Genomic DNA, 27,818 nt, shown 5'->3' on the forward strand with positions numbered 1-27,818 from the left:
CTCTCATGGCCCACTTGGTATGAAAAGTTGGACCACCCTGACTTAGAAGAACACGTTACCTGTGCTTACCTTTATACAGATACTGTTTTCTTGAGTATTTGTTTTGATAGCAAGTTCATGTCCTTTTGACTTTGGTGGGCCTACACCAGGCATCCCCAAACTTCGGCCCTCCAGATGTTTTGGACCACAATTCCCACCTTCCCCAACCACTGGTCCTGTTAGCTAGGGATCATGGGAGTTGTAGGCCAAAACATCTGGAAGGCCGCAGTTTGGGGATGCCTGGCCTGCACTCAGTATGAGTAACCTTGGATGTTATCCAATGTCCCTTCCTCATCAAACAACATCATGGCTACAACTGTGCTTGGCACTGATTGCAAGCAAGATTGGAAGGGGTCCAACAACTCAGTGGCATCCAGGATTGGCCAAGATCTTATCCATGATCACTGCAACTGTTTATTACACTAAGGCCACATTGGCACCATGTATTTAAAGCACTCTGATACCACTTTAAAATAACCATGGCTTCCTCCAAAGAACTGTGGAAGCTATAGTTTTTGGTGCTGAGAGTAGTTCCCAGAGAAGTTTAATAATTAATCCCTTTCGCCCAGGGAACTCTAGGAATTGTAGCTCTGTGGAGGGGAATGGGGGTCTCCTAACAACTCCTAGCACCCTTCACAAACTACAGCCCCCATAGACTGTTTAAAGGGAACCTAGACTGTTTAAAGTGGTATCATAGCACTTGAACCCCTTCATGGATCAATGACTTGTCGTGGCGAAGGGGCTTGAATAACTCAGAGAAGCTATGAGCTATGCCATGCAGGGCCACCCAAGATGGACAGGTCATAGTGGAGAGTTTTGACTAAACGTGAAAAAGAAATAGAGGATAACAATAGAACGGGGGAAACCAGAGATCTGATCAAGAAAATTGGAGATATGAAAGGAACATTTCGTACAAAGATTACCATAATAAAGGACAAAAGTGGTAAGGACCTAACAGAAGCAGAAGACATCAAGAAGAGGTGGCAAGAATACACAGAGGAATTATACCAGAAAGATATGGAGGTCTCGTACACCCCAGGTAGTGTGGTTGCTGACCTTGAGCCAGACATCCTGGAGAGTGAAGTCAAATGGGCCTTAGAAAGCACTGCTAATAACAAGGCCAGTGGAAGTGATGATATTCCAGCTGAACTATTTAAAATTTTAAAAGATGATGCTGTTAAGGTGCTACACCCAATATGCCAGCAAGTTTGGAAAACTCAGCAATGGCCAGAGGATTGGAGAAGATCAGTCTACATCCCAATTCCAAAGAAGGGCAGTGCCAAAGAATGCTCCAACTACCGCACAATTGCGCTCATTTCACACGCTAGCAAGGTTATGCTTAAAATTCTACAAGGCAGGCTTAGGCAGTATGTGGACCGAGAACTCCCAGAAGTGCAAGCTGGATTTCGAAGGGGCAGAGGAACCAGAGACCAAATAGTAAACATGCGCTGGATTATGGAGAAAGCTAGAGAGTTCCAGAAAAACGTCTACTTCTGCTTCATTGACTATGCAAAAGCCTTTGACTGTGTCGACCACAGCAAACTATGGCAAGTTCTTAAAGAAATGGGCATGCCTGAACACCTCATCTGTCTCCTGAGAAATCTCTATGTGGGACAAGAAGCTACAGTTAGAACTGGATATGGAACAACTGATTGGTTCAAAATTGGGAAAGGAGTACGACAAGGTTGTATATTGCCTCCCTGCTTATTTAACTTATATGCAGAATTCATCATGCGAAAGGCTGGACTAGATGAATCCCAAAACGGAATTAAGATTGCTGGAAGAAATATCAACAACCTCAGATATGCAGATGACACAACCTTGATGGCAGAAAGTGAGGAGGAATTAAAGAACCTTTTAATGAGGGTGAAAGAGGAGAGCACAAAATATGGTCTGAAGCTCAACATCAAAAAAACCAAGATCATGGCCACTGGTCCCATCACCTCCTGGCAAATAGAAGGGGAAGAAATGAAGGCAGTGAGAGATTTTACTTTCTTGGGCTCCTTGATCACTGCAGATGGTGACAGCAGTCACGAAATTAAAAGACGCCTGCTTCTTGGGAGAAAAGCAATGACAAACCTAGACAGCATCTTAAAAAGCAGAGACATCACCTTGCCGACAAAGGTCCGTATAGTTAAAGCTATGGTTTTCCCAGTAGTGATGTATGGAAGTGAGAGCTGGACCATAAAGAAGGCTGATCGCTGAAGAATTGGTGCTTTTGAATTATGGTGCTGGAGGAGACTCTTGAGAGTCCCATGAACTGCAAGAAGATCAAACCTATCCATTCTGAAGGAAATCAGCCCTGAGTGCTCACTGGAAGGACAGATCGTGAAGCTGAGGCTCCAATACTTTGGCCACCTCATGAGAAGAGAAGACTCCCTGGAAAAGACCCTGATGTTGGGAAAGATTGAGGGCACTAGGAGAAGGGGATGACAGAGGACGAGATGGTTGGACAGTGTTCTCGAAGCTACGAACATGAGTTTGACCAAACTGCGGGAGGCAGTGCAAGACAGGAGTACCTGGCGTGCTATGGTCCATGGGGTCACGAAGAGTCAGACACGACTAAACGACTAAACAACAAAAAGCACTTGAAATTTATGGTGTGAATGTAGCCTTATATTCTGCTTTTGTTCCATGATGGATGTCAAAGCAGCACACAAGGGGATGCCATGCAGCCCTCCTCCCAGGCAATTATTGGACCTAGATCTGTTTACCTTCATCAAGATTGCTGTAACTATGTACCTTCGGGTCATCCTCCAAGAAGACGGCAGCCTTCACTGATGGCAATACTTGTCACCACCCTAGAAAGGCGTGGAATCCTTGGAAAACCAGTCTCCATCTGTCTATTTAAGAGAGCCACCCACCTCTGTGATAAAGGCTAGGCACCAGCAGTCAACACCACCCCCAAATCACATCATCCTATCTCTATAAACACCTTCAGACCTCCAGTGTGCTGGTCACAGCCTCACTATGCTTTTCCACCATCTAGAAAGGTATGATAGTTTCCCTGATCCTCTCACTCCTGGTACACAGAGGACATGTGCATGGAGATGGCAGCTTCAGCACCGTTTTGCCAAATAGGTCTTCAACCATTTTTCAGAGAGAAACTGCAGAAGAATAGAAATGACCCTCCTGGTTTCCCTGCCAAGGAAAAAGAGGAGCACACAGTCATCTGCCAATAAGAGAGGCAACAAGCTCAGCAGAGTTTCCTTAACTGAGAAAATTCAGTGTCGCAAGCAAAGCCAAATTGATTTTGCAACAAAAAAATTGCTCTCACAAAACCAGAATTTCCTGTGCATTATTCAAGGTTCAGGCATTAACCAATGCTAAGAATACCAGATCAAGGAAGATCATACCCAGTTCACTCACTAAACCTTTCAAAGACACCCATAAGCCTAATTGCAAGTGTTATCTAGACAAGCTGGCTGCATTTGGGTTATGCTTTTTGTAGAACCTGCTTTTTATCTAAATAGTGCATTCAGTAGATACTCTACTCCACTCCACAGAACTCTTTCAGAGCAAACAAGTCTTGGGAACATCATCACTACAATGGAAACACCATTCAGCTTACAGTAAATTAAGAGCTAATGGATGAACACAAAATCAGTGCAAGGAAAGTCTTGGGGAGAAATGGTAGAAAGAAAGACCACTAGAAACAAAAACAAAAAATAAGTTAGGTTCATGGGCATAGCCAAGGAGGTGCAGGGGGGAGTTTCTCCCCAAATCAAGTAAATCAATGGAAAAAATACTTAACTGAGGTTCTGTCCCCACTAGCTAAAAGTCTGCCCCCTCCCTCAACATAAATCCTGGCTACAGCCAAGGTCAAGTTTAGTGAAAAGCATGAGCTACTAGATGCACATCACTCCTTTTAAAAACGTATCTGTTCTAAGTGCAACTCTAGTTCATGAAGTCTGATAAAACAGCCATGAAAATGAAAAGGGCAGGTGTTATTAGGAAGGCACAACATGCTGGAAAATATTGTTTACCAACGCAATTGAGCCTTGCGTGATTTTTCAACTCTCCACTTGCAGCCTTGCTCCACAGCAAGCAATAGTCTAGAGCATGATATTAAACCAGTCCAGACTAGTGTGGCATCACTTAGAAACGGACCACTCAGGAGCATGCTCCGACAGCTTTGCAAATCATGTTGAGGGGGAAACTACTCAGCTCCATGCCGCAATTGGTTAAGGCATGTTGGAGTTCCCTGCTACCCTGCCCAATTACAGCTTGCAATATCAATTTCAGTTGCCGCAGTCCAGGAATGTTGATAGGACACTTGCAGTGGTGTGCCCTGTTGATCCCTTCATGTATGGCAACATATCACTGAACAGGAATGACTGGATGAGTTCAGATCAATGCCATACCACAGGAGGGAGTTGCGGCCACTCCCCTGAAACAGGTGATGATGTGAAAACCAGAGATTCTAGATGGCACTACCAACCAGTCTCTAATATTCCCTCCCTAGGCAAGGTGATTGTGAGGGTGGTGCCTAGCCAGTTTCTGGGATGCTTGCAAGAAGCAGATTCTCCAGATCATTCCAGTCTGGTTTCACACCAAGTTTTAGAAGCACAACACCCTTAATTACCCTGACTGATGACTGCTATCAAGAGAGGGGGAGTATGACCCTGATGGTTCTTTACCTTTCAGTGGCTTTTATTTATTTATTTCATAAAAATTTATACACCACTTCATTGTAAAAAACAAAACAAACCCAACAACCTCAAAGCAGTTTACAAAAGATAAAACAGTAAAATCAAGAAAAATGATTTAAAACATGTTAGAATACTAAAGCATACTATCACTTTTGACACCATTGACCATGGTGGTGGTGGTGGCAGCCCGGTTGGCAATGACCTGGCCAGGGCCTTTTCAGTGGTAGTCCCTCATTTTTTGAATGCCTTCCCTAATAAGGTGTATCTGTCCCCTGCATCACTGACTTTCAGGAGGAATTAGAAAACACTTCTCTTTACCTAGGCATTTGATTGCTAAAAGACACTGTTCCTGGCACACCTCAGATCACTGATCGAAATTTCTTTTAACTGTTGAGAGGAGGGGTGTTAGAAACAGTCTTAGTTGTTGTTGTTATTGTTCTTTTTTATATTTTATCTTTGCTGTGTCTGCAACCACGGGCTCCTTCAAAAGGAGGGGAAGTATATAAATTGAATCAATCAACCAACCAACCAACCAATCAACAAATGTTCAACAAATGATGAGTAAACAAGCTAGAAGTTGTTCCTCCAAAATTTGGCGTGTTTTCCAGCTGCTCTCATTACTTTGTAGCTTAAGCAAGCATCAAGGGTAGAGAAATCAAACAAACTATGATTAAGCAAGCTTGCGACATTCAAATAAAACACCATCATTTTAAAAACCCATAGTTCACAATCCAGCAAAAACTATGGGTTCTCACCAGGGCTGTCTTAAGCATATGCGGTGCCAGGGCGCAAATATCCACCGGGTGCCCCCCCCCCAGGTTGCCTAGTCCCAGCCGCGCAGGATGGCGGAGCCGGCCAGCCGCCTCAGCATCTTGCTGGCTCAGTCGCCCCCAAACTCACGGTGCAGAGCTGCCCACAGCAGAAGAGCCCTCCGCGATGCTCCGACCAATGGGCAGGCTGTTCCCCGGACTCTCGGGCCCCAGATTCGAGGCCTGGCGCCCCTGAGAGCCCGGTGCCAGGGTGCCCCACACCCCTAGAGCCTATGGGAAAGACAGCCCTGGATCTCATTTGGCTAAACAAATCATGGCTTAATCATAATAAACCAGGCCATTGAGTAGCTCAAAAAAATGTTAAAAAGTACAAATTGTTACAAATTTAATGCTCCAGTTTTTGAAGTTGATAGAACCACAATTAACACAGTTATGACAGACAATTACAATGAACTGGAATCTACAAAACCTTACCCCTAATTCAAGGAGCTGTTATTCCACCAACCCAAACCTTGGTAAAGAAACATTATTAGACAAAGGAATTTTTGTCCAACTGCTAAGTACCTAAGTACCTTCTGGGTTTTTTAAAAGTAGTTAACTAAATGTGAATTCTACTGTAGACAGTGACATGTCTACAGTAGAATTCACTAAACAGCCTTCAGGAGAGCAGTATTTCGGGCCAATCCACCGAGCAAATAATTTCTGTTTGCTAAGTGGAGTGTGGGAAATGTAACCTTTTCAAAAGGAAAAAAGGATCAAAAAGGAAAAGGTTAGGTTTGTATGCTAGAAGTGACAAACCTCCAGCCATTTGGGTGCTGAGTGTTACGTCAAGGTGGGAGCATATTACTCCAATTCTATTTATTAATTATTATTAGTATTTATTGTTGTTGTTGTTGTTGTTGTTGTTGTTGTTATTTCTATACAGCCCTTCATCAAAGGATCACAGGGTGGTTTACAATATAAAAACACAAAAATATATACCATAGTAACAAATAAAAACAATAAACCCACCCACACACCCACAGTTTAAAAGGCCACCCATTATTTAACCACCTAAAGCTAGGACATTTATCATTTGCACTGCCTACCTATATTCTTCCAGGCCCAATTCAGGATGGTGACTTACAGCAGGCTGAATGACTTGGGCTCAAATATTTGAAGATCTGTGACCATCGTTTTGGGCCTGAAAACTGAATTAGCCCACAGGAAAGCTGCCAGAGACTATAGTCCATGTGTGAGAGGGGCTATAATCACACACCTTTCACACACCATATCACACACACAGAAAGAGAGAAAGCCATTTTCCATGAAAACAGAACCATATTCTTAATCCTAATTCCAATTCTTCTTAATATCTGTATTAATATTACTGATTCCAATTCTTAATTCTAATTTTAATGTTGTTCAAGTTTCCCTTTTATATTTTCTTCAAAGACCTTTCCCTTTCACAAAATTTGTGAATGTATGCCCTTTATCTGTCCAAAATGTGGAAAAGGCAAAATCCTCAGTAATCCCAGAAAACGCAACACTAATGCAAACCTGAGCTTCGCAACTATTTAAAACCTCTGATTTCAACTTGTGTTGCAAGAGCAACAATAGCAGCAAACTGCATGGGCTGCTTCTTCTATATTTCCAGGGAACACAAGCCTGCTGAGACTTTATCTTCTTGCAGAGGAAGCAGCTGCAACTGCACACTTTGAAGAAAACCAAAAGCCCTTTCCCTTCAGAGGGAATTAAATCTGGCTGTCAGAGGTTCACCACACCTGGTCTGTGCCATATTGATTTAAACCTGATAGCTATCCATAGGCTTATGCTATATGCAAAGCCTTGCCTTTTGTTGTTGTTCTGCTTCCGTTCTCCCCATGTGGTTGACAACCCAGAAATTAAATGTAAAATATTAATATCTGTATCTTCCTGACTCCCAAGGACAGTCACACAATTGCTTCTGTCCTTCCAACAGCATCACTGGCTGGTCCTTAGAGTCATTTACTACTTGTTTGGTTACCTAGACAACTCATTCCTGGACATTAAATCAAGAGTGAAGAAAATTCCTCGGCCTGAGAGCCAGATTCCCTGGTGAGAAACCTTCCATGGTTCACATGCCTGTGTTGGGTAGGTAAATGGATCATGGAATCACAGAGCTGAAAGGGACCACGAGGGTCATCTACTTTAACCTCTGCAATGCAGGAATCTTGTGACTCTCTCTGTCTGTACATGTTCATCTCTCCATCCAGGCAACCAAGAAGCATTATTTACAGTTCAATAACATGTTTGACAGGGACCCAGGTGGCGCTGTGGGTTAAACCACAGAGTCTAGGGCTTGCTGATCAGAAGGTTGGCGGTTCGAATCCCTGCAATGGGGTGACCTCCCGTTGCTCGGTCCCAGCTCCTGCCCACCTAGCAGTTCAAAAGCACATCAAAGTGCAAGTAGATAAATAGGGACCGCTCTGGTGGGAAGGTAAACGGCGTTTCCATGCGCTGCTCTGGTTCACCAGAAACAGATTTGTCATGCTGGCCACATGACCCAGAAGCTGTCTGCGGACAAACGCTGGCTCCCTCGGCCTATAGAGCGAGATGAGCACCACAACCGCAGAGTCGGACACGAATGGACCTGATGGTCAGGGGCCCCTTTACCTTTACCATGTTTGACAGCCTGGCAAAACAACTAGAGAAAAAGTGGAGCAGTGTCAGTAGAGTTCACATTTTTCCCCTGCCTACCCACCCACCCCCCCAATATTCTTAAAAGGGTGTCTTCTCCAGTCTTCAGAGAAAAGCTGGAAATAGGGAGGCAGGAAAAAGTCCTCCTTTCCTTCCACTCTGCAGTTTTAATCTGAAATCTTAGGTGCAGTACTGCACCCAGAGCTCAGAAACTGCTTGCACTAATGAAATTCCCTGTCGCAAAACACACCTAGAACAATGGGAGCTTCAAACACTGAGAGCAATGTAGGCTGGGCTGCATGGATCAGTGGTCTAACACAGTAAAAGGCAGCTTTCTATGTTTGAGGAAGGACTACAGCTCAGTGGTAAAGCCTCGGCATCCCTCGGCATCTCCAGGCAGAGTTGGGAGAAAGCCTAATTTGAAATCCTGGATAGCAGCTTCTAATGTTCTTGTTCCAGGCACCTCTGCTAAATAAAGTTTGGCACATGTCTATCAGAAGTAAGTAGGTGCCAAACTAAATCTTGGGTTTTTCAGAGAGGTTTTGGATTAAACTGAACTTGTATCTGATTTTGGTTTGGGCCTTTTGGTTTTGTTCTGCTTTTTTGTTCATGTTTGCTTCAGCCAACTCCTATTGACTTTTTCTTCCCATTATCTGCCCTTCTTTGCTTTTTTGTGCTGTATTTTTTCTGCTGGTTTTAGCGTGGTTGTTTTATTTATTTATGTAATCAAACTTTTTGATTACTTGTTTTATTTGGTGATGGAAGCTGCTTTATGTCACTCTTTATGTGAGGATTCAAACTTTTAGGTAAAAAAGACAAATCCATCCATTTCACAGCTTCTTTCTGGCAATGAATGAGCCACATGTAACTAGAATGCTAATAACTCCTTGCAATGTTTGAAATGATGCTACAACCCTGAATAAGGATGAGTACAGTAAAATCGCTTTCTTCCCCCCCAGGAGACTTGGGATGACATCTTAAGTGGATACCTCCCTTACCTTTGCTGCTAGAAATGCACTGCAAAGGCTCCGCCTAATGGGGTAAAGGTAAAGATAAAGGACCCCTGACAGTTAAGTCCAGTCGCGAACGACTCTGGGGTTGCAGCTCTCATCTTGCTTTACAGGCCAAGTTTTTCCAGGTCATGTGGCCAGCATGACTAAGCCGCTTCTGGCAAACCAGAGCAGCGCATGAAAACGCCATTTACCTTCCTGCCAGAGCAGCACCTATTTATCTACTTGCACTTTGACATGCTTTCAAACTGCTAGATTGGCAGGAGCTGGGACCGAACAATGGGAGCTCACCCCATCACGGGGTTTCAAACCGCCAACCTTCCGATCGGCAAACCCAACCGGCACAGTGGTTTAACCCGCAGGGCCACCCGCGTCCCTATTGCAAATGATGCATCCACTTTAGCTTACATGCATATGACATCTTTTGCCACAGTAGGTGCATGGGCAAGAACAGGAATAGCCCACATGCTGCCTTCAGAGTTCCCATGCTGTGAGTTCCCATCATCCTTGACCATTGCCCATGATGACTGGGGATGACAGTAGTACACAATATTTGGAGGGCAGTACATTTGCTATCCCTGGACAAGAGTCTGGGAAGGGCTCTGCAGAAACCTTTTCCACTGAAATTTGTTTCAGTCCAAAGCAGCGGTTCCCAACTAAGGCCCGGGGGCCAGATGCGGCCCAATCACCTTCTAAATCTGGCCCACTGACGGTCCGGGAATCAGCATGTTTTTACATGAGTAGAATGTGTCCTTTAAAATGCATCTCTGGGTTATTTGTGGGGCCTGCCTGGTGTTTTTACATGAGTAGAATGTGTCCTTTTAGTTAAAATGCATCTCTGGGTTATTTGTGGGGCATAGGAATTCGTTCATGTTTTTTTTCTTCAAAAAAGTCAGGCCCCCCCACAAGGTCTGAGGGACAGTGGAAAGTTTGCTAACGCCTGGTCCAAAGTATGCAACCAAACGATACAACTTAATTATCCAGGCCAATGACTAGGCAAGGATTGGATTTCCAGATCATGCAGGACCCCATAAAAATTATGGATTAAAGTGACAGTGTCTATTCAACATACTGTCATATAGAGACAGCAACTGTCCTAAGCACACTTAGCTGGGAGTAAGCCCCACTGAACCTAGTGTGGCTTGCTTCTAAACTAAGCAGACATGCAAAGGATTGCATTGTTATTTTTTGTACTCAGCATTACAAATAGGTCCACAGTTATTAGGCCACCAGCACATATAAACACATATGTAATACACAAAGCAACAGAGAAAAAGACAGCCAAGTATTTAAATCTGTAATTCCCCAGCATTGTTACCTGAACGCAAATCTTACCCAGTGAAGGCAAATGGATATTGACAAGCCTACATTAAATCTATGGTATTTATACTTATCACTTCAACCCGACTGAAACAGCAGTCACAACATATATAGTTGCTTATAGACCCATAACTGCTGGTTTTCATATTTCCAAATGCAAAACTAAATGGTTTGTATCCAGTGTAAATCATACTCAAAGTAGACCCATTGAAAATAATGGTCATGACTAACTTAGGTCCATTAAGTTCAATGGTTCTACTCAGAGCAGAACTCAGTTAGATACAACCTAAGTGTTTCCTTCTCTGTCCTTGCATCATCTTTGTAACCAAATGTCTTTTGCATTAAGGCACAATTCCAAACTCATTAATCAGTTCCTTTAATCACCAACTTAAGACTGAAACAAACTGTAGAGAGTGTTTTACATCATGCCCTCTTTTTACCCATATTTCTCTCTCCCCCGCATCCTGTTCCATTTGCTTTTAAACATCCAGCACGAGGAAGTGTGTCTACGTATCTCAAAAGCTCAATTACCACAGTGTGAACTTTGGCTGGCCCTGATTGAAAGTATTTTGCTACCGCTCTTGTTTCAAAGATTCCTGCCTGGAAATCAGAAGCAGAGAGCTGAATGAAACAGCTACTAATAAAATATAAAGGAAAAGAAGTTGCATACCCCGCCCCCAACACATACACAGCTGAAAAGGACGCTGCTGCCTTAAAGCTGCTCCCACACACTGTTCCTCTGTAAAAACTAACTTGTCTGATTTCAGTGTTGTCAACATAGATCATTTAGTCCAAGATACAGTATCACAACAGGCCCTCTTTAAAATGTGGGGGCAGTTCCCTGTGTAGTAAAGGCAGAAGCTATGTTTTTCTTGGCTACTTTAGGCTCAGTAAGCAGCTGTGGTTGGCAGCAACTCAATCTTTATTTGCTTATCAGGAGTTTGGCGATAGTCCCACTGATGCAATTAGAATCGTAATTAGTAGGACCCATAAACTAGTAACATAAGCACTTCACCACACAGCCTAGCCCAGAAATGCCCACCTCACATTCCATTCGTAGGGTATTAATTTAGCTAGAAGTCAACCATTCCCAATTCTTTCCCCCCATGGAAATATCTAAGCTTCTGCATGTTCAGAACCAAGTATTTCCCTGCCCAGGAAAGCCCCCATGGTGCCAGTCTCATCTTTGGGATAACAAATACGGCTCTGCCAGGCTTTTGAATACAATCTTATTGCATGCCGCTATTTATTACATTAGCTATTTATTTTATCTTGGTGCTCTCTTTTTTCGTAAAGTACCCTAGAAGCTTTGCTGAAGGGAGGTCTCTCTCTCTCTCTCTCTCTCTCTCTCTCTCTCTATATATATATATATATATGGATCAGCATTCCGTTTCCCAGAGTGCTTAACTAGATACCGTGTTTCCCCCTTTTTAAGACACCGTCTTATAACTTTTCCCCCCTCAAAAAACACAGGGTGGCTTACTTTCGGTGGGATGTCTTATTTTTTTATTACCGGTACGGTTTTTACGGTTCAGGGCGCTGGCTCAGGGCGCTGCTGGGCTGTCTTGAGTGCTCGGCGCTGCAGCAGCCCCCAGTTCCGGGTGGCGGGGTGGCAGGCGTCTTTGGCCAGGCCAGGCAGAGGCCGCTGGCTCATGCGCTCCGCCCGCCGCTGCAGGGCGCTCCAAGCTCCTTGGCCGGGCCAGGCAAGGAAGATGCAGTGAGCCCAGCAGTGGCGGCAAGCACGGAAGTGGCAGGGATGGCGGTGGACGAGAAGGCAGAGCGCGGGGATGCAGCCAGCAAGGCGGGAGCGCGATCAGCTGTTAAGCGGAGCTCTTGGAGCGCCTCATCATAGCTGATCGTGCTCCTGCAGTGCTGGCTGCATGGAGTGACTCTGTGAGTGGAGGTGCCTGTGGAGGTTGGTTTCCGCGGCGCGGAAGTATGGCTTATTTTCGGGGTATGTCTTATATTTCTCAAATACTTAAAAACCCTGCCATGGCTTACTTTATGACTACGTATTAAAAAAGGGGAAACAGGGTAGTTACAAGAAGCCAAATAGCAAAACGAGTGCAATGATGCTTTCCTCCTGGTCACATTCAGCATCTGTTATTCAGAGCTGGCATACAGACTCTGATCCTAGAGAATACAACACTGCTAAGCAGGATAATTTCAAAGGAAATGAAACCTTATCCAATCAGGGGTGCCAACTTGAATAAAATATTGGGAGGGGCAGATAAGCCCTGCGCCACACAATCATTCACAACACACACACACCATTTGGATGCTAATGCCCATTAACTTGGGGGGTGGGGGCCTCAAATATTTTAGGAGGGGGCTGAAGGGACCTTGGCCCCTAGGAGTTGGCTCCTATGATCTCCATAACTGGAATGAATGCCTATTATGCTATTATGGTTATACCATCTACTCCTATCCCTGGGGGGGGGGGGGAGATATTTCTAAAAATTCTGTTTCCAGTGTTGCTAAACAAAAGGGGTCCAAAGGCCTTTTTTTTGCAATGGTATTCCTCACCTGCATCATCGTAACTACATGGCAGGGATTCAGCAAGTAGATGACTGTCCTGGAAGCAAACTTGAATCCCACTTCCAATCCAAAGGTGAGGCAGAAGAACACCAGCAACAGGTTCTTCCCTATGCTCTCCTCTTTCCTCCGAGACTGAGCAAGCAGGTCCCCCACCTCCTTGGAATGGGTCCGCCTGATCTTCTGTAGGGACACCACCACCTCCAGAACTCCCACACATAAGAAGACCAGGGTCTCGACCAGGCGCTGTTGCCAGGGGAGGAAGGCAGCACACTCAGGACCCCCATTGCCTTCAAAGCTTGGGTCCACCCCACCGTACATCCAGTCCAGAAGATTGGAGAAGCTGTAACGACTCATGGCAAACCCCTTCTGTTCCTCTTCTGCTTGGCCGTCCTGGAGTAGGTGGGAGCTTGATGAGATCAAAGCCAATATGCTGTTTGGGTGACGAAACATGAAACAGAGAAGAGTCCTTATCAGCAAGTCCTCTCCCTTCCACTTGTGAGACACAGAAAGGAACTAGGCAGGTGATCCTCAGCTCTCACTCTAGGCGCTCAGGTAAGAAGCTAAACAAACCTGCAGGGAGGATAGGAAATGAAAAACAACTTACCGTAATTTTCAAACCAGAAAACAGGATAAAGAAAGGACAGATAACAGAACCAAGTTCTCTGCTCTCTCTTCCAGCAGAAGGCCAGTCAGCAAACTGTTGCTTTATGACCCTAAAAGAACTTTGGCAACCTGTCACAATCCAGATGTTTTGACCTACAATTCCCAGCCCCAGCCGGCAAGGCCTCTGGAGGCCACCAGGTTGAAAAACCTGCCTGAAAAGCCCAGGCACTATGTAACCGGCACACTGTGTACAAACACACACCACGTATAAACAAACACACAGTGTGCCAGTTACATTGTGTCTGGTTGCCCAGGTTTCTAAAGCAGCATGGCTGGTACTACCTGGGTATATAACAATACAAAATAACCACACAAAAACAGCTTTGAAGGATATATATATTAATACTCCCTCTCTCTCCGACTCCTATTTCTCTATTTGAAATATTTCACAGCCACATCATCCAATGGAATCCAGGGTGTATCTGCTACAACAGGCACGACAATGCACAAAACAATGCAATAAAACAACATCCTTCACAGTAAATTTGCGGACAGAGGCAACAAAAGGCTACAGAAACTAAAAGTAAACAGAGGCAACATTACCTTCTTTTTTCTTTTTTTAAAGAGCCACGGCAGGTTTTTGGGGTTTTTTTAACCTCTTTAACTAGGCAGGGCTCCTTTATCCCCCCAACCCGGCTAAGCTCCCCACGCAAAAAAAGAAAAAGGCGCTTCGCCGACGGGATGTGGTCGCCGAACGGGATCGTCAGCAACCACAACCCTTGAAGGTAGGCCTGCTCGCTTAATCACCACTTTCACCAAATTCCCGCGAAAGAGGAGGGAAGCGGAAAGGGGGCGAAGAGAGGGAGGGGGGAGCAAGAGAGGAGCAATTAATTTATTGAAGAGTTGGAAGGGACCCCGAGGGTCATCTAGTCCATTTATTTCCCTCCCCCTCACTGGCGCCACGCTCCGCCTTCCCCCACTTCCTCGCGACACCATTCTCTCTCGCACGCGCGCCCCTACCTTCCATGGAAGTCCCCCCGCAACTCTTTCTCTCTCTGGAAGGGGCTAGCTATAATCTCCCCTCCCCGGGGAAAAAAAGCTGCGCTTTCTGGTCCTCTGTCTCCTCCAGCGAGACTTCCCTCCCTTTAGTACCTCAAAGGAAGGCGGGAGCGAGGGAGGGGGCGGGTCGTGGAGGTACTGCAGGCCCTCCCTCAGCTCTTGCCGGGGCAGGCGCTACATTTGGAAGCCCAACAGCCCGGCTCTGGGTTACAGACCGGAGGAGGAGGCGCAGCGGCAGCAGAGGTGGCGGCCAGCGCTTATCGCCTCCACTTCCTCAGGTGTAGCCCGAAACGCAGCTGGGGCGCAATCTGCGTTCTGGACGCTGCTGCTGCTGCTACTCTCTGCTCGCCTCTTCCAGGAGAAGACCACCACCACCACGCCGCCCCCACCACAGCAGCCAGCGAAGCAGCATCACCCCACCGACGTGCTCGACTAAGGCTAAAAAATGGAAGGTGCACCCCGGATTGGTTGCGCGGGTCTTCCCGCTCCGCCTCTTAGAAGGCGGCTCCTGTGGTTCCGCGCTGCTGTTGCTGCCCCCTTTTCTTCTCTCTCCGCCTCGCTTCCACTTGTCGCCTCAGTCAGCCCGTCACTACAGCGTAAGGAAAAAAGGCGGAGAGGTGCGCTTTGCCGCGCTTGCTCCGCGGGCTCGGTTTCTGCCCAGTCTTTGCCTCCCCGCTTCGCCACTTGCGAGCGCAAACGCAAACAGTTCCTCTGGAGTGTGTTATGTTCCACCGCCTTCAGTGGGGCTTAAAGGTAAAGGTAAATGTGTGTAGGTGACTGCACCCTCAGTGTTCCTCTAGCTTTCTGCAAAGTGTTTTTGCCTCGGTCCAGTATACCTGAAGGAGCGTCTCCACCTGTTAGGGGAAAATCTGGGTCCAGATTTTTCCCTAACACACACACACACACACACACACCTATCGTTCTGCCCGGACACTGAGGTCCAGTGCCGAGGGCCTTCTAGTGGTTTCCTTGCCGTGAGAAGCCAAATTACAGGAAACCAGACAGAGGGCCTTTTCGGTAGTGGCACCCGCCCTGTGGAATGCCCTCCCACCAGATGTCAAAGAGAAAAACAACTGCCAGACTTTTAGAAGACATCTGAAGGCAGCCCTGTTTAGGGAAGGTTTTAATGTTTAATAGATTATTGTATTTTAATATTCTGTTGGAAGCCGCCCAGATGGGCGGGGTGTAAATAAATTATTATTATTAAAAAGAAAAAAACTAAAAACCTCCCCAGAAACAGCTAGCATCAAACCGGTGGCCCTCAAGATATTACTAAGCTCCAACTCCTATCACTTCTGATGCTGGATTGGTGGTGGGAGTTGAAGCCCCGAGGACATCTGGTGACCACAGGATCCCTTCCCCTGAAACTGCATTTCATGGGAAAGGGTTCTAGCCGAGCCTTCCACCTAACATGCTGGATTTCTAATTGCAGGGTTGGTGGGGGGGTTGTTTTGTTTTGTTGAAAAGCAGGCACATACCTAGGGGTTGTCCAGGTTGCCCCCTACCAAGGGCTCAGTCCAGGATGTGTGTGCAAAAATTGCACCTGTTCACTCTGGCTCAGTGTGCCAATGGTGCAAGGGATGCGGGGGGAGGGGGTGCTGATACAGCTCCTTGCCAAGGGCACAAGGGAGCCTAGGATTTCATCACATCAGCCCTCTGCACATAGGAACCTAGCATGTACAGTGCTTAGAAATGCAGATGACTAAGTGGTATATAAATGTCTTGAATGAATAATTAAATTACCAGCATAACAGGGAGAGGGATAGCCTTCTTTCTTTCAGCAAGGCAGAGAGGGGAATCATCATAATCTCTGCAGCCCAGGAACTCCATACACACTGCCCAGGCTTGCACCCCAGGGAGGTCACTTAGGTGCTGCTCATGCAGTGTTTTGGTTTCATTCCAGGAGGCACACACTCCATTGTCTCTGTGACAGACGAGTGCCTACAACTCTCCACTCCTGCCTTGGGTGAGGCATATGAATAAGGACCTCTAAGGAAGAAGAGCACAGGATCTGGACTATTTATGCAGGCAGGTAGCTAGCCCACTGGGCCTCAAACAGCTTTTTTCTTTTATTGCTGTAGGAGGTGGTAATCTCAACCCCAAAGTTTCGAGATTTAGCCACAAATCATGCTTGCCTGCTAAGCCCCCTTCTAAAAGTTTAGCTCAATAGTAGAAAGGAAAAGTAACAGACTTGCCAGTACCTGTAGATCTTAAAAAAAAAAAAGAGGTGTAGAGGCTGGATGGCTTAAATCTCCCTACCCTGCATGTACACAACCAGCAGCTACAGAAAATCCCAGTGACACCAGTGAGGCCTGCAGCCTAGGAAGAGTTCCAAGGACTAGATAGGAGGGTTGGTGAGCCATCTTCAAGCGGAGGTTTCCCACCCCAACACACAGGACCTAACCTAGCACAGTTGCATTAACAATGTACTTTAAATCCTGGGGAAAGTTCTTGGAGAAGAGCTTAGACTTGACATCAAGATAACTGGAAACCTAATACAGTATAATGGTCATTAGGAGGCTCAGAAAGAAGATATCCACAGAGAAAACATCCATAGTGATAAACAATATTGTATTATCACTAACAGAGCGACTTTGCAGTGTCAGATATCACTGATGATATGAATAGCACTTGAGGCAGGTTCCGTGTGTCCAGTCTTGTACTACAGTGAAAGGCTGGCTGCTATTTCAGCTAATTACAAAAGATGGCACATGTTCCAGCTATCACTTTTCGCCAGGAATGGCCCCTATTTTCATGTATCTTTCTCTAGTGAATTGCTGCCCCAGTGCCCCTGTCACTGAGCTACATTTGCACCTGAGTCTTCACCTAAGTACACCCTTGCAGCCTTCTTAGAACCAAATGGGCACCCCTACACCCAAATCTAGATTTTCCACCATATCATTCTTAAGGTCAAGGTGGCAAAGAGGAGAGATGTGGATCAAGGCACAGCTGGGGTTGCAGTGGAATAGATTATCAAGGGGGCTGTGGTGGGAAGACATGCATGAGACACTTCAGGCTGCCTTTGGAAGTCCTGCAATTTCTGAATTGTATGGGGTTCCTTGCAAAACCCCTTGCTTCTTCCTCAAAGGTGATCTCCAGAACATTCAGGTTGGGTAGGATCCTAGCAGAAATTAAGGAAGAGCCACAGTGCATAACTGTTATTAGAGTATTTGCAACAAAGGAGAACTGGCTGGGGGCAAAACCAGAGATGGATGGCTCTGCCTACTGTTGCTTCTTGCTCTAACTAGCATTGGCCACCCTGCCATTTAATTGCACCAACTGCTATTACTCTTTCGCAGGTTAGTTTTTCTTTCAGACTACCTGTATTAATCTTTGTGGGCTTATTTTTCAAGGTTGGTGTTCTTGCCACAGTACTCTGCTAAGGAATTGTTACTCTTAAAGACTTGTGGAACTGTTTGCAGTTTAACAAAAATGCTCCTGACTCTTGCTGCTACATTCAGAGCCAAGTTGCTGTTCCCTATTTGCAAAGCTTTTCTCCTCATTGGTTAATCTGCAACCTTCCTATGAACCTGAGCAAACATCCATATCTTGTGTTAACAACAGAACAGACCTCCGAAAGCAATAGATTCCCTGGATATGAGACACTTTACCTCTTCACTTTTCCTTTCATTTGACCTCAGATGGCCTCTCTTCATCCTGTTGGCTTTCTGAAAATGGTGGCAGTGCCATTGGCGATTAAGAGCAAGTAGGCACATTCATTTTAATATCATCCATTGAACCCAGAAGGCTTTAGAGCAGCGTTTCTCAACCACTGTTCCGCGGCACACTAGTGTGCCGCGAGACGCTGGCTGGTGTGCCGCGACGTGCGGCGACGAGAAGGGCGATTTGCATTGTCACGTGCCTGGCGGCCGCCAATAATCACCGCTGACCCGCCGGAAAGCAATATTTCTCCTCCTCTTTCCCAAAGCTCAGTGCAAACGAGCCTGGCGGCCACCAATACACAGTGCTGACCCGCCGGAAAGCAATATTTCTCCTCCTCCTTCCCAAAACTCAGTGCAAACGAGCCTGGAGGCCGCCAATACACAGCACTAACCCTCCGGAAAGAATATTTGGCAAGTGTTTCTTACAGTCATAATTATAATATAGGGCGGCACAGAGTTAAATTTTTAAACTTTTTTAATGCTGGTGTGCCTCGTGATTTTTTTCACGGAACAAGTGTGCGTTGGCCCAAAAAAGGTTGAGAAACACTGCTTTAGAGTAAGTCCAGTGGCATTTCCTAAAGGTGACACACTTGTTGTTGTTGCTGCTGCTGCTGCTGCTGGCATCTGTCTGTCTCGAGGAAAAAATGGAGTGCACCTCCAGGGGTGAAGTCAAACTGCTGTGTTAGCAGCACCTAAGTGGCTTCTCTGGGGCACAAGCCCAGGAAGGGTATATGGAAGTTCTGGGCTGGGCTATCTAGATGACAAGACACACACCCTTCAGCCTTGCTAATGTGGTCCAGAGGAAAACAGGGCAATACATTTGGCACCAGCTTGGCTGCAGGGGTTGCTTGATAGAGGCCTACAAGCCTACAAGACACCATCCAACCACCATAACCCTAACCCTTTTCTTCTCCCAAAGATATCCTGCAGAGCAGTAGAGGCTTAGGGGCAGAGATGGGCTACCTTCCCAAGTTGATGAGCCCCATCTGCAACTCAATTCCCTCTACAACAGGCATGTCCAAAGTCCATTTCGGGGGCATAATTCGGCCCGCTGGCCGGTTTAATTCGGCCCCTGGGGCAGTTTATTTCCTGGGGCAAAATCATAAAAGCTCAACAACTTCAATCATTGGGGTAAAATCATAAAAAAGCTGAACAACTTCAATCCTAAAAAAGGTCAACAACTTTGGTCGGCCCCCACGGCCCTTCACTTCATCAAATCTGGCCCTCTTTGAAAAAAGTTTGGACACGACTGCTCTACAGCATGTGCAGAAACCCACTATTGGTCTCACCCGCTCAATGTGCCGGAGCCTGTCTTCGTATGCAAAAAAACCAAGAGTTTGAGACCCATTAGCCACCCTCACCTGGTTTAGCTGGCCCGTTAAAGCTGTTTGCTGAGGTGTGGCTGCTATTGCATGCTGACAGCTTCTAGGAGCCATAGCTGAGAACTGAGTGCAGGGTGGGGACCACAGATGGACCAACTACCCCAAAATAAGCAAGACATGTCCCCTATCAGAGGTACTACCCCTCCCCTAACACCTCATACAGCTAGAACACTTTAGAGGAAGTCCACATGCATTGCCTAAAGGTGACACAGTACTTGTCATGGAATCATCCTGCCAAAATAAGGATGGCTCCCCAAGTAAAACCCTTTTCAACACTGTGCTTAGGAATGTCACTGCACTGCAGGGACCATACATGGTCTGATGGCCTACAAATCAGAGGTTAAGCAGGCCTGAATATGGTCTGTGCCCTTGAGTTCCATCATGGAAAGATGTGGAATATAAATGTAAGAATAAGAATTTTCAAAATATCTAAATAATATACTGAAGGTGGTATAACAGAAAAAGTATAGCTTGAATGGAACTAAGGACTACAACCAACATGCCCTCAATCAAGGTTTCAGCAAAGCTGTCACTGTTAAAGTCTGTTCTCAAACATGAAACTTTTCAAGTAATGCTGTGTCACAGGAACACACCCACACATTAGCTACGTAATCGTGGTTTGTGCACACAGAGGCCTCCTGCTAGGATGATTCCATGTTCTTCTCTTTCCTCTGTTATCTCCTTTGCACCAGACTGCATGCTTGTCTGGGCCAGGAGACCTATCTTAGGCCACATCTGCACCTTACATTTAAATCAGGAACAGCAATGGCTTCCCCCAAAGAATCATAGAATCATAGAGTTGGAAGAGACCACAAGGACCATCCACTCCAACCCCCTGCCAAGCAGGAAACACCATCAAAGCATTCCTGACAGATGGCTGTCAAGCCTCTACTTAAAGACCTCCAAAGAAGGAGAATCCACCCCACTCCTTGGCAGCAAATTCCACTGTCGAACAACTCTTACTGTCAGGAAGTTCTTCCTAATTTTAGGTGGAATCTTCTTTCTTGTAGTTTGAATCCATTGCTCCGTGTCCGCTTCTCTGAAGCAGCAGGAAACAACCTTTCTCCCTCCTCTATATGGCATCCTTTCATATATTTGAACATGGCTATCATATCACCCCTTAACCTTCTCTTCTCCAGGCTAAACATACCCAGCTCCCTAAGCCATTCCTCATAAGGCATCGTTTCCAGGCCTTTGACCATTTTGGTTGCCCTCCTCTGGACACGTTCCAGCTTGTCAGTATCCTTCTTGAACTGTGGTGCCCAGAACTGGACACAGTACTCCAGGTGAGGTCTGACCAGAGCAGAATACAGTGGTATTCTGTGGAATCCTGGGAACTGGAGTTTGTTAGAGGTGTTGAGTGGTTAGGAGATCCCCTGTTCCCCTCACAGAGCTACAATTCCCATAATGGTTTAACAGTCAGTCCTTCTTCCCTGGACCCCTTTTACTGTAGTTAATAGCAACAGCTGGGGATAGAACATCATAATCTCAGGTCTTGCAATTGTGGGTGTACCTCAGTAGTGATTTATTTGTCTGGTTTGTTTATTATGAAAAAATATGTGCAGATCAAACTTTATCTGCACTGATACCAGGCACACCATAAAACTGTTGGAATTTTTATTAGCAGGAGGGCCTGCATTCCCCTGTAGGGATGACACTCACACACACACCCCAACTGCATGCCAATGGTGCATGGTGCTTAGAGGCAGAAGGAGGGAAGCAGATAATGTGGCTCTTATCTTTGTGCCGTAGGCTCTATTCCAGCTCTGCAAAAGCCAGAGGTTTCTATGCCTGCCCTCAAATATTTCAGTCCACTTAAGATGCATTATCACAGTTAAAGGAAACATTCCAACAAAGGCAAAAAGCACTTGAAATGTGGAGTACAGCTGGAGAGGAGCATGATCTGGAAGAAATATGAGGGTAAGCTGCACTTGGCTTGTGGGCTGGAGGTTCCCCGCCCCTGTCATAGAACCCAAGGGTTATATTCAACCTTAGCTGGATTAGCTTGGCTCCTGCTAGTCCTCTTCACATGCTCTGCTTGCTTTTGCAGCCCTGCCCCTCATGCCAGGTGAATACTGCACTCATAACCCCTTCTGGCCCATCTGGAGAGCCAAGCCTTCCCTTTGCCAGCTGGCGGTGATGGGGCAAGCCTGGAGACTTCAGGTCAGCTCAGGAGGCAGGGGTCTGGCAACGCTAGTTACAATTCCCAGCAGCCCTTAACAAACCACAGTGTCTAGAATTCTTTGTCTCTCTGTGAGCAAGCACTGCAGGTGCCTTTTTTTGGTTGATGGAGGTCATGCTTGCCCCCATTTTTGTCCTAGTCTATATGTATTGCATCTGAAGTTGTTTAATTGCTTAATTAATTTAATTCACACACCACCTTTCATCTGAGGATCACAGGGTGGTTTACAGTATAAGAATACAAGAATGCACAGCTTAACAACAAACAGAACAGTAACCCGCAGTGTTCATTGCTCTGATTAATAAGATTGCATTATATATGTTCTTTGTTAAATCAGTTTGAGATATTTTATAGGAAGCATAATGGAATGGAATGAACAATTTTATGGTGCTGTCATTTTTTTCTTCTCTTATAGAGGTAGCAGCCATTTTGTGCCACACTACTCCCTAGGACAGCCATCTTCTGACTAGCATCCATGGCATTTTCTTATAACTCCAATGGCAACTGGCCCCCCTCCCCCCAAAAATATTATTTTGAGTCAGACCATTGGTCCATTGAGTTCACTGTGGTATATACGGCTTCATCTGTGATTTAAATGTGATACCCTCCAAGTACCCAGGGGCAGTCCTGGAATTACAAAAACCACCCCGGCTTCTGAATTGATCCCAAAATGCCCCTATTTCTCCTGCCACTGCAGCTGCCGCCAAGCCTAGGGAGAAGGATGAGCCAGCACTTGTCCTGAGGAGCAGCAGCAGCGGCTGTGGTGACTGTGAGGGAACACCCCGTTGCCTCTCCATAGCCTCTCCATGACTCCCTCTACTGGCCTCAGCTCATAGTGGCTGCTCACATGATGTGTTGGCTCTTAGGCGCAGGGAGGGAAAAGAGCAGCCCTGGGTGGGAAGGAAGGGGGGATGGAGTGGAGTGCATGGAATCTTGATTTTGAAGGGTAGTACTTGGCCCTTTGAAGTGTGACTTTGAATAGCTGCTGTTATAACACTAGGAACCGTTTTGCAATGCTGCAGTCTGGAGACAATCCTTTATTCATAGCATCCTTGTCACCCTTGTTCATAGCATCCAGTTCTGGTTATTTAGAGAGTCTTCAGAGGGCTCTTTAGACACAGAACAATTTTCTTGGGCCCTGCAATACAGTAACAAATTTTAATCAGCGCGGGGTAAAAGGTGTACTGTTGCACTTCTTCCTTTTTTAAGGAGTGGGGTAGGGTTCAGAACTTGCAAGACATAAAAAGGGTTTTTGAATGTTACATCACTCCTTGAGAGTTGAATGTGAAGCCCAAGGCATTGATCCAAACACACATTTCCCCTAACTATGAAGCCTTTTAACTGGGGCTGACATTATGCTAGAGCAGTGTTTCTCAACCAGTGTGCCTCCAGATGTTTTGGGACTACAACTCCCATCATCCCTAGCTAGCAAGACCAGTGGTCAGGAATGATGGGAGTTGTAGTCCCAAAACATCTGGAGGCACACTGGTTGAGAAACACTGTGCTAGAGTTTAAACACTCTGCAGAGGCTCCTTTTCGTGTCCCAATATATATTTCCAGCCCGCAGTTCACCATCTGGAGAGTGGGTTACCCCTGGAAATATGAAAGTCAGTGGTCTCTCACCAAGAAAGTTGGAAAGGGTCTTTGAAACCTCTTGTTTTTCTACAGTTTTATGGTGCAAGCAGAGCCTTTGCCATGAAGCAGATGTTTATGGGGGGCCTGCCGCCCTCAGGAAGATTCCAAGCCCCTTCCCTGAATGTTCAGCTTTTATATAAACAAGGTCAGCTATAGGGGGGAAAGGATGCAAAGTGCTTTATTCCCAATGGTTTGCTAAGAAGCAAACCTGATCCCATCTTGATAGAAGAGCCGTGATCGATCAGACCCACCTAGTCCAGCTTTCACCCTGTCCCAGATGTTTGTTGGAAGCTTGCAAGCTGAACATGAACAAAACAGGTAGAACATAGCTATTGAATTTTATTTTAAAGCTACAGTAATAGCTTTTTAATAGTGGCCATCCAGATGCCTATTGAAAGCTAGTACAGCAGCACTCTCCCCCTTGTGGTTTCCAGCAAATAGTATTTGGCAGGTATATAGTACAGCCTCTTACTGTGGAGGCAGAGAATATAGACATTCAATGTGGTGTCCATCACTATACGGTATACAGTGGAACCTCGGTTTATGAACACCTCGGTTTACGAATTTTCGGTTTACGAACGCCGCGGACCCATCTGGAACGGATTAATTCACTTACCATTACTTTCAATGGGAAAGTTCGCTTCAGTTTATGAACGCTTCAGTTTATGAACAGACTTCCGAAACCAATTACACCCATGCTTCGGGTTAAGTACGCTTCAGGTTGAGTACTCCGCGGACCCGTCTGGAACGGATTAATCCACTTTCCATTACTTTCAATGGGAAAGTTCGCTTCAGTTTATGAGCGCTTCAGTTTATGAACAGACTTCCGGAACCAATTGTGTTCATAAACCGAGGTACCACTGTATTGTGAAAGCCAATTCCAGAGGTTTAACTTTGTGCTGTGTGAAGAACTCCTTCCTTTTTTTGTCATGAATCTTCCAGCATTCCACTTCATTGGATGGCCCCAGGTTCTAGTTTTCTGAGAGAGATATCTGCAAAGGCAAGGGGAGACTAACAGTCAAGTACTAAGCATTAAAACCTTTATTTTAATAATATTAAATGCAACCAAGGATACAATCTTTCAAATTATGCTGGATGGACAGTATAAAGATTTGGAGTAAGTCATCTACAGTAGCATTTTTAGAGAAACATCGCTGTTGAGGACTCAATGGTGACAGAATGTCAGGGTCACACCATCATCTCTGCACTACTGACAAAATGCAACTAGTAGAAGCCAAGAATGGACAGCACTGGGAGTATGTCAGGGAGAAGCAGACTTAATCTAATTACTGAACTTCCTTAGACTCCACTTGCAATTTCTAAACTGGCATAACAGTACGGTACATTAGTGAAGCATTATGTGTGCATGGTGGTTAAAGTGTGTGTTAATATTGGTTTCTCCCTGTTATTAATAGTTCATTCATGAGATGGCTTTGCTCACCAATTTCTTCACTGAATGCAAAGGTAAGCATTCAGTCTTGGAAGCCAGATGGGTGCAAGCAAAGTTGTGTCATAAATCTCCATCACTTTCTGTCAATTTATTTTTGGGGATCTAATTTAGCAGGAATATTCTGCCAGAGAGTGCAGAATAAGCTGTCAGCTTTGAGTGCATAAGTAGAAGCATATAAATAAAAGGCACACTGTGGTTTCATGATTTTTCATCTGAACAGCTGCATGTTTTAATTACAATGTAGCAAGTGGAATGGCTTAGATCACATATCTGCCAACTTTCAGGGCAATTACTTGTGCTGTTTCTCTCTTTTTCTGCAGCAGCTGGTTTTCTTTTTTCACAAGGCAAAAAAAAAGCATTAGAAATTAGAAACACTTGTCTGTGGGAGACGAAGGTGGGTGAAAAGGAGGAGTGAGAAATGGAAGAATATCTGTTAGCTTTAGGTTCTGCCCCCCTCCCCAGCCCCAGATATAAAAAGCTCAAAGCCTTGGTTTGCTCTGCAGTGAATCTGTTCTATCCATGTTAGATCAAAGGAGCCCCGTTTACCTCTCAAGGTGATGTTGAATCAAGAGACCTTTTGACAACATCCGGTCCAGAAGAAAAAGTGGATAGGAAGAGGCCTGGCAAATGAATTTAACAAATGCCCCGAATGTGTCACCAAAGTATCATCGCTTTGCTGAGAGAATATAATAGGATTTGAAATGAAGCTTCTGCGACAAGAGATACTAGAATCCAATGCATTTCTGAAAGGACTGTCAGAAATGTTTCTCTTATATGCAAGTTAAAGAGACTGCTTCTGCTGTGGGTCCCAGTTAGTTTTCCTGTGGATTCCTTGACTACTGTCCTGCAACAGCCAATATAGGCAACAGCTTGAACCCTGGGGGAAGTGGCGGAGGAAGGGGGGGATGTGGTCCGGCACCAGGCACCCGAGTGGCTAGCTATGCTGCTGCCTGGGGAGATAAGATAGTGAAGGGGAAAGGCGCAAATTCCCCTCCACCTGCACATTCGTATTTGCCTGCATCTTTTCCCATCTACTGCTTTGACTCCTTACCCCAATCTCCAAATGCATACAGATCACATACAGCTTATGCTGAGATAAGTTTAACTTCACAATCCAAAGGTGACCTAGATACAGATAGGAGTCACTGATAAAAGAAATGACATATTAGGGTCATTAACTGATCACATATATGTTAGGGGAAGAGATGGATAGAAGTGCTGATGCACAGTTTTCACATTTCCTTGATTGCCAATTACTGGCAGTTGCAAGTTTAATGGCAGGATGTCTGCAGTGGGCTGTGAATGAATGCCAAGTGTATAAATAAGTTCTTTGTTTCGTACAAAAATCTATATTTGGAAAGAACATCAGTCTTCTACATGTTGCAATCCTACATATATATATATATATATATATATATATATATATATATATATTCAGGGTGGGTAAGCCGATCAGAGTGGCTTCACAGTCAGCTAACACTGTTCACACTTCATTAGCTCCTCTGAGGATTTTGACACTCTGAAGTTTATGTAAGTGCTGTTCTCAGAAGAGAAACACTGAGTTGGGGGCAGAGTTCCTTTCCCAGACCCTCCAAGTGTCCCTGTTTTCCAGGGACATCCCTGATTTAGAGAAGCAATCCCAGTTTCCGATTCAATTCCAAAATGTCCCACTTTTCCTTAGGACATCCCTATTTTCATTGGAGAAATGTTGGAGGGTATGGAGTTATCTGACCCCCCCCCGAGCCATCTGAAGGCAATCCTATATAGGGAAGTTTTTTTTAAAAAAAAAAGTTTAATGTCTTATTGTGTTTTTATATTTGTTGGAAGCTGCCCAGAGTGCTAGGGCAACCCAGTAAGATGTGTGGGATATAAATAGTAAAATTATCATTATGGAATGGGGCATCCCTATTTTCATCGGTGAAATGTTGGAGGCTATGCTTTGCTTTCCACCAGTCCTTGTTATTTGTTTCAAATTATAGGAATCTTGGAAGAGAAAATGTAGCGCTTGATGGCCTTTAGACTCTCCTAGCAATGTGATTCTTTTAGTGTGTGAACACACTGTCGGGCAATGCATGCATTTGAGGGGGACAGGGCATCTTTCCACCGTGCTGTACACATAATGTCACCCACCCCATGCTTCCCAAAGTGGGGAATTCTACCCCTTTGGGGGGGCACTGGAACGATCCAGAGGGGCGGTAATAGCCTCAGGTATAATTAGGGGGCACTGAATAAAAATCAGGGGACGGTGTAAACATAAAGAAGAGAAGAAGAAAAATGAAAAACCATTTGTACATGTTTCATCTGTCATGTAATGATGCTTCTTGTCAGGTTGGGGCCCGTTGCAGGAGGGCAACAATGCCTCCCCTGGATCTGGCAGTCTTGCTAGAGGCAAGGGATTTCCCCGGGTTTGGGTGAACCCTTTTCAGCTTCATCCAGACCCAGGAAGTAGATCACAGCTTGCCTGCCTATTTGGCCAATGGCAAGTGGGCCGCAGGGGCCAGCCCTGCCCTTGGGACAGATCAGACTGAGCCAGCAGGCTTCACTCCGGTCCACTCCATGGTCCACCCCATTCGTTTAAGGTTGCAGGCCTAATCACACACTTACTAGAGAGTAACTCTTATGGAATTCCATTCCATTATGAGTAAACATGCTTAGGATCATGCTACACACTTAGTGGTATGACCAATCCCAAAGGATCAAAGTAAGTTACAAAATTTTTATTTATTTTTTGTATTTTCATTGAACTTAACATCTCCTGTTAAAATAGAACAGGTCTGTAGGTGCTCTTTTTCCGTCAGTGCAGCTTCCCAGATGATAATATCTGTCATTGTTACAGCTCAATAAACTATTCATGTTGA

At 45.4% G+C, this 27,818-nt stretch overlaps 1 protein-coding gene across 4 annotated transcripts in view; it reads right to left on the bottom strand.

Moving 5' to 3' along the window:
• The window catches only part of TMEM164 (transmembrane protein 164), a 55,421-nt gene extending 40,317 nt beyond the window's left edge, over nucleotides 1–15,104 (bottom strand). The window contains exons 1-2 of one of the 4 annotated variants that reach the window (XM_035113677.2): nucleotides 14,743–15,104; nucleotides 12,976–13,557 (exon numbers count right to left, since the gene is read on the bottom strand). In XM_035113677.2, the coding sequence (XP_034969568.1) occupies nucleotides 12,976–13,437 (462 nt within the window). In that variant the 5' untranslated portion in view covers nucleotides 13,438–13,557; nucleotides 14,743–15,104. Of the gene's footprint in view, nucleotides 1–12,975; nucleotides 13,558–14,193 lie in introns of all 4 variants that reach the window. The other 3 variants (XM_035113676.2, XM_035113682.2, XM_035113678.2) reach the window with 3 other exon arrangements.
• Between the last annotated feature and the right edge of the window lie 12,714 nt (nucleotides 15,105–27,818).

Source organism: Zootoca vivipara, chromosome Z, assembly GCF_963506605.1.
Source record: "Zootoca vivipara chromosome Z, rZooViv1.1, whole genome shotgun sequence".
Taxonomy (NCBI): domain Eukaryota; kingdom Metazoa; phylum Chordata; class Lepidosauria; order Squamata; family Lacertidae; genus Zootoca; species Zootoca vivipara.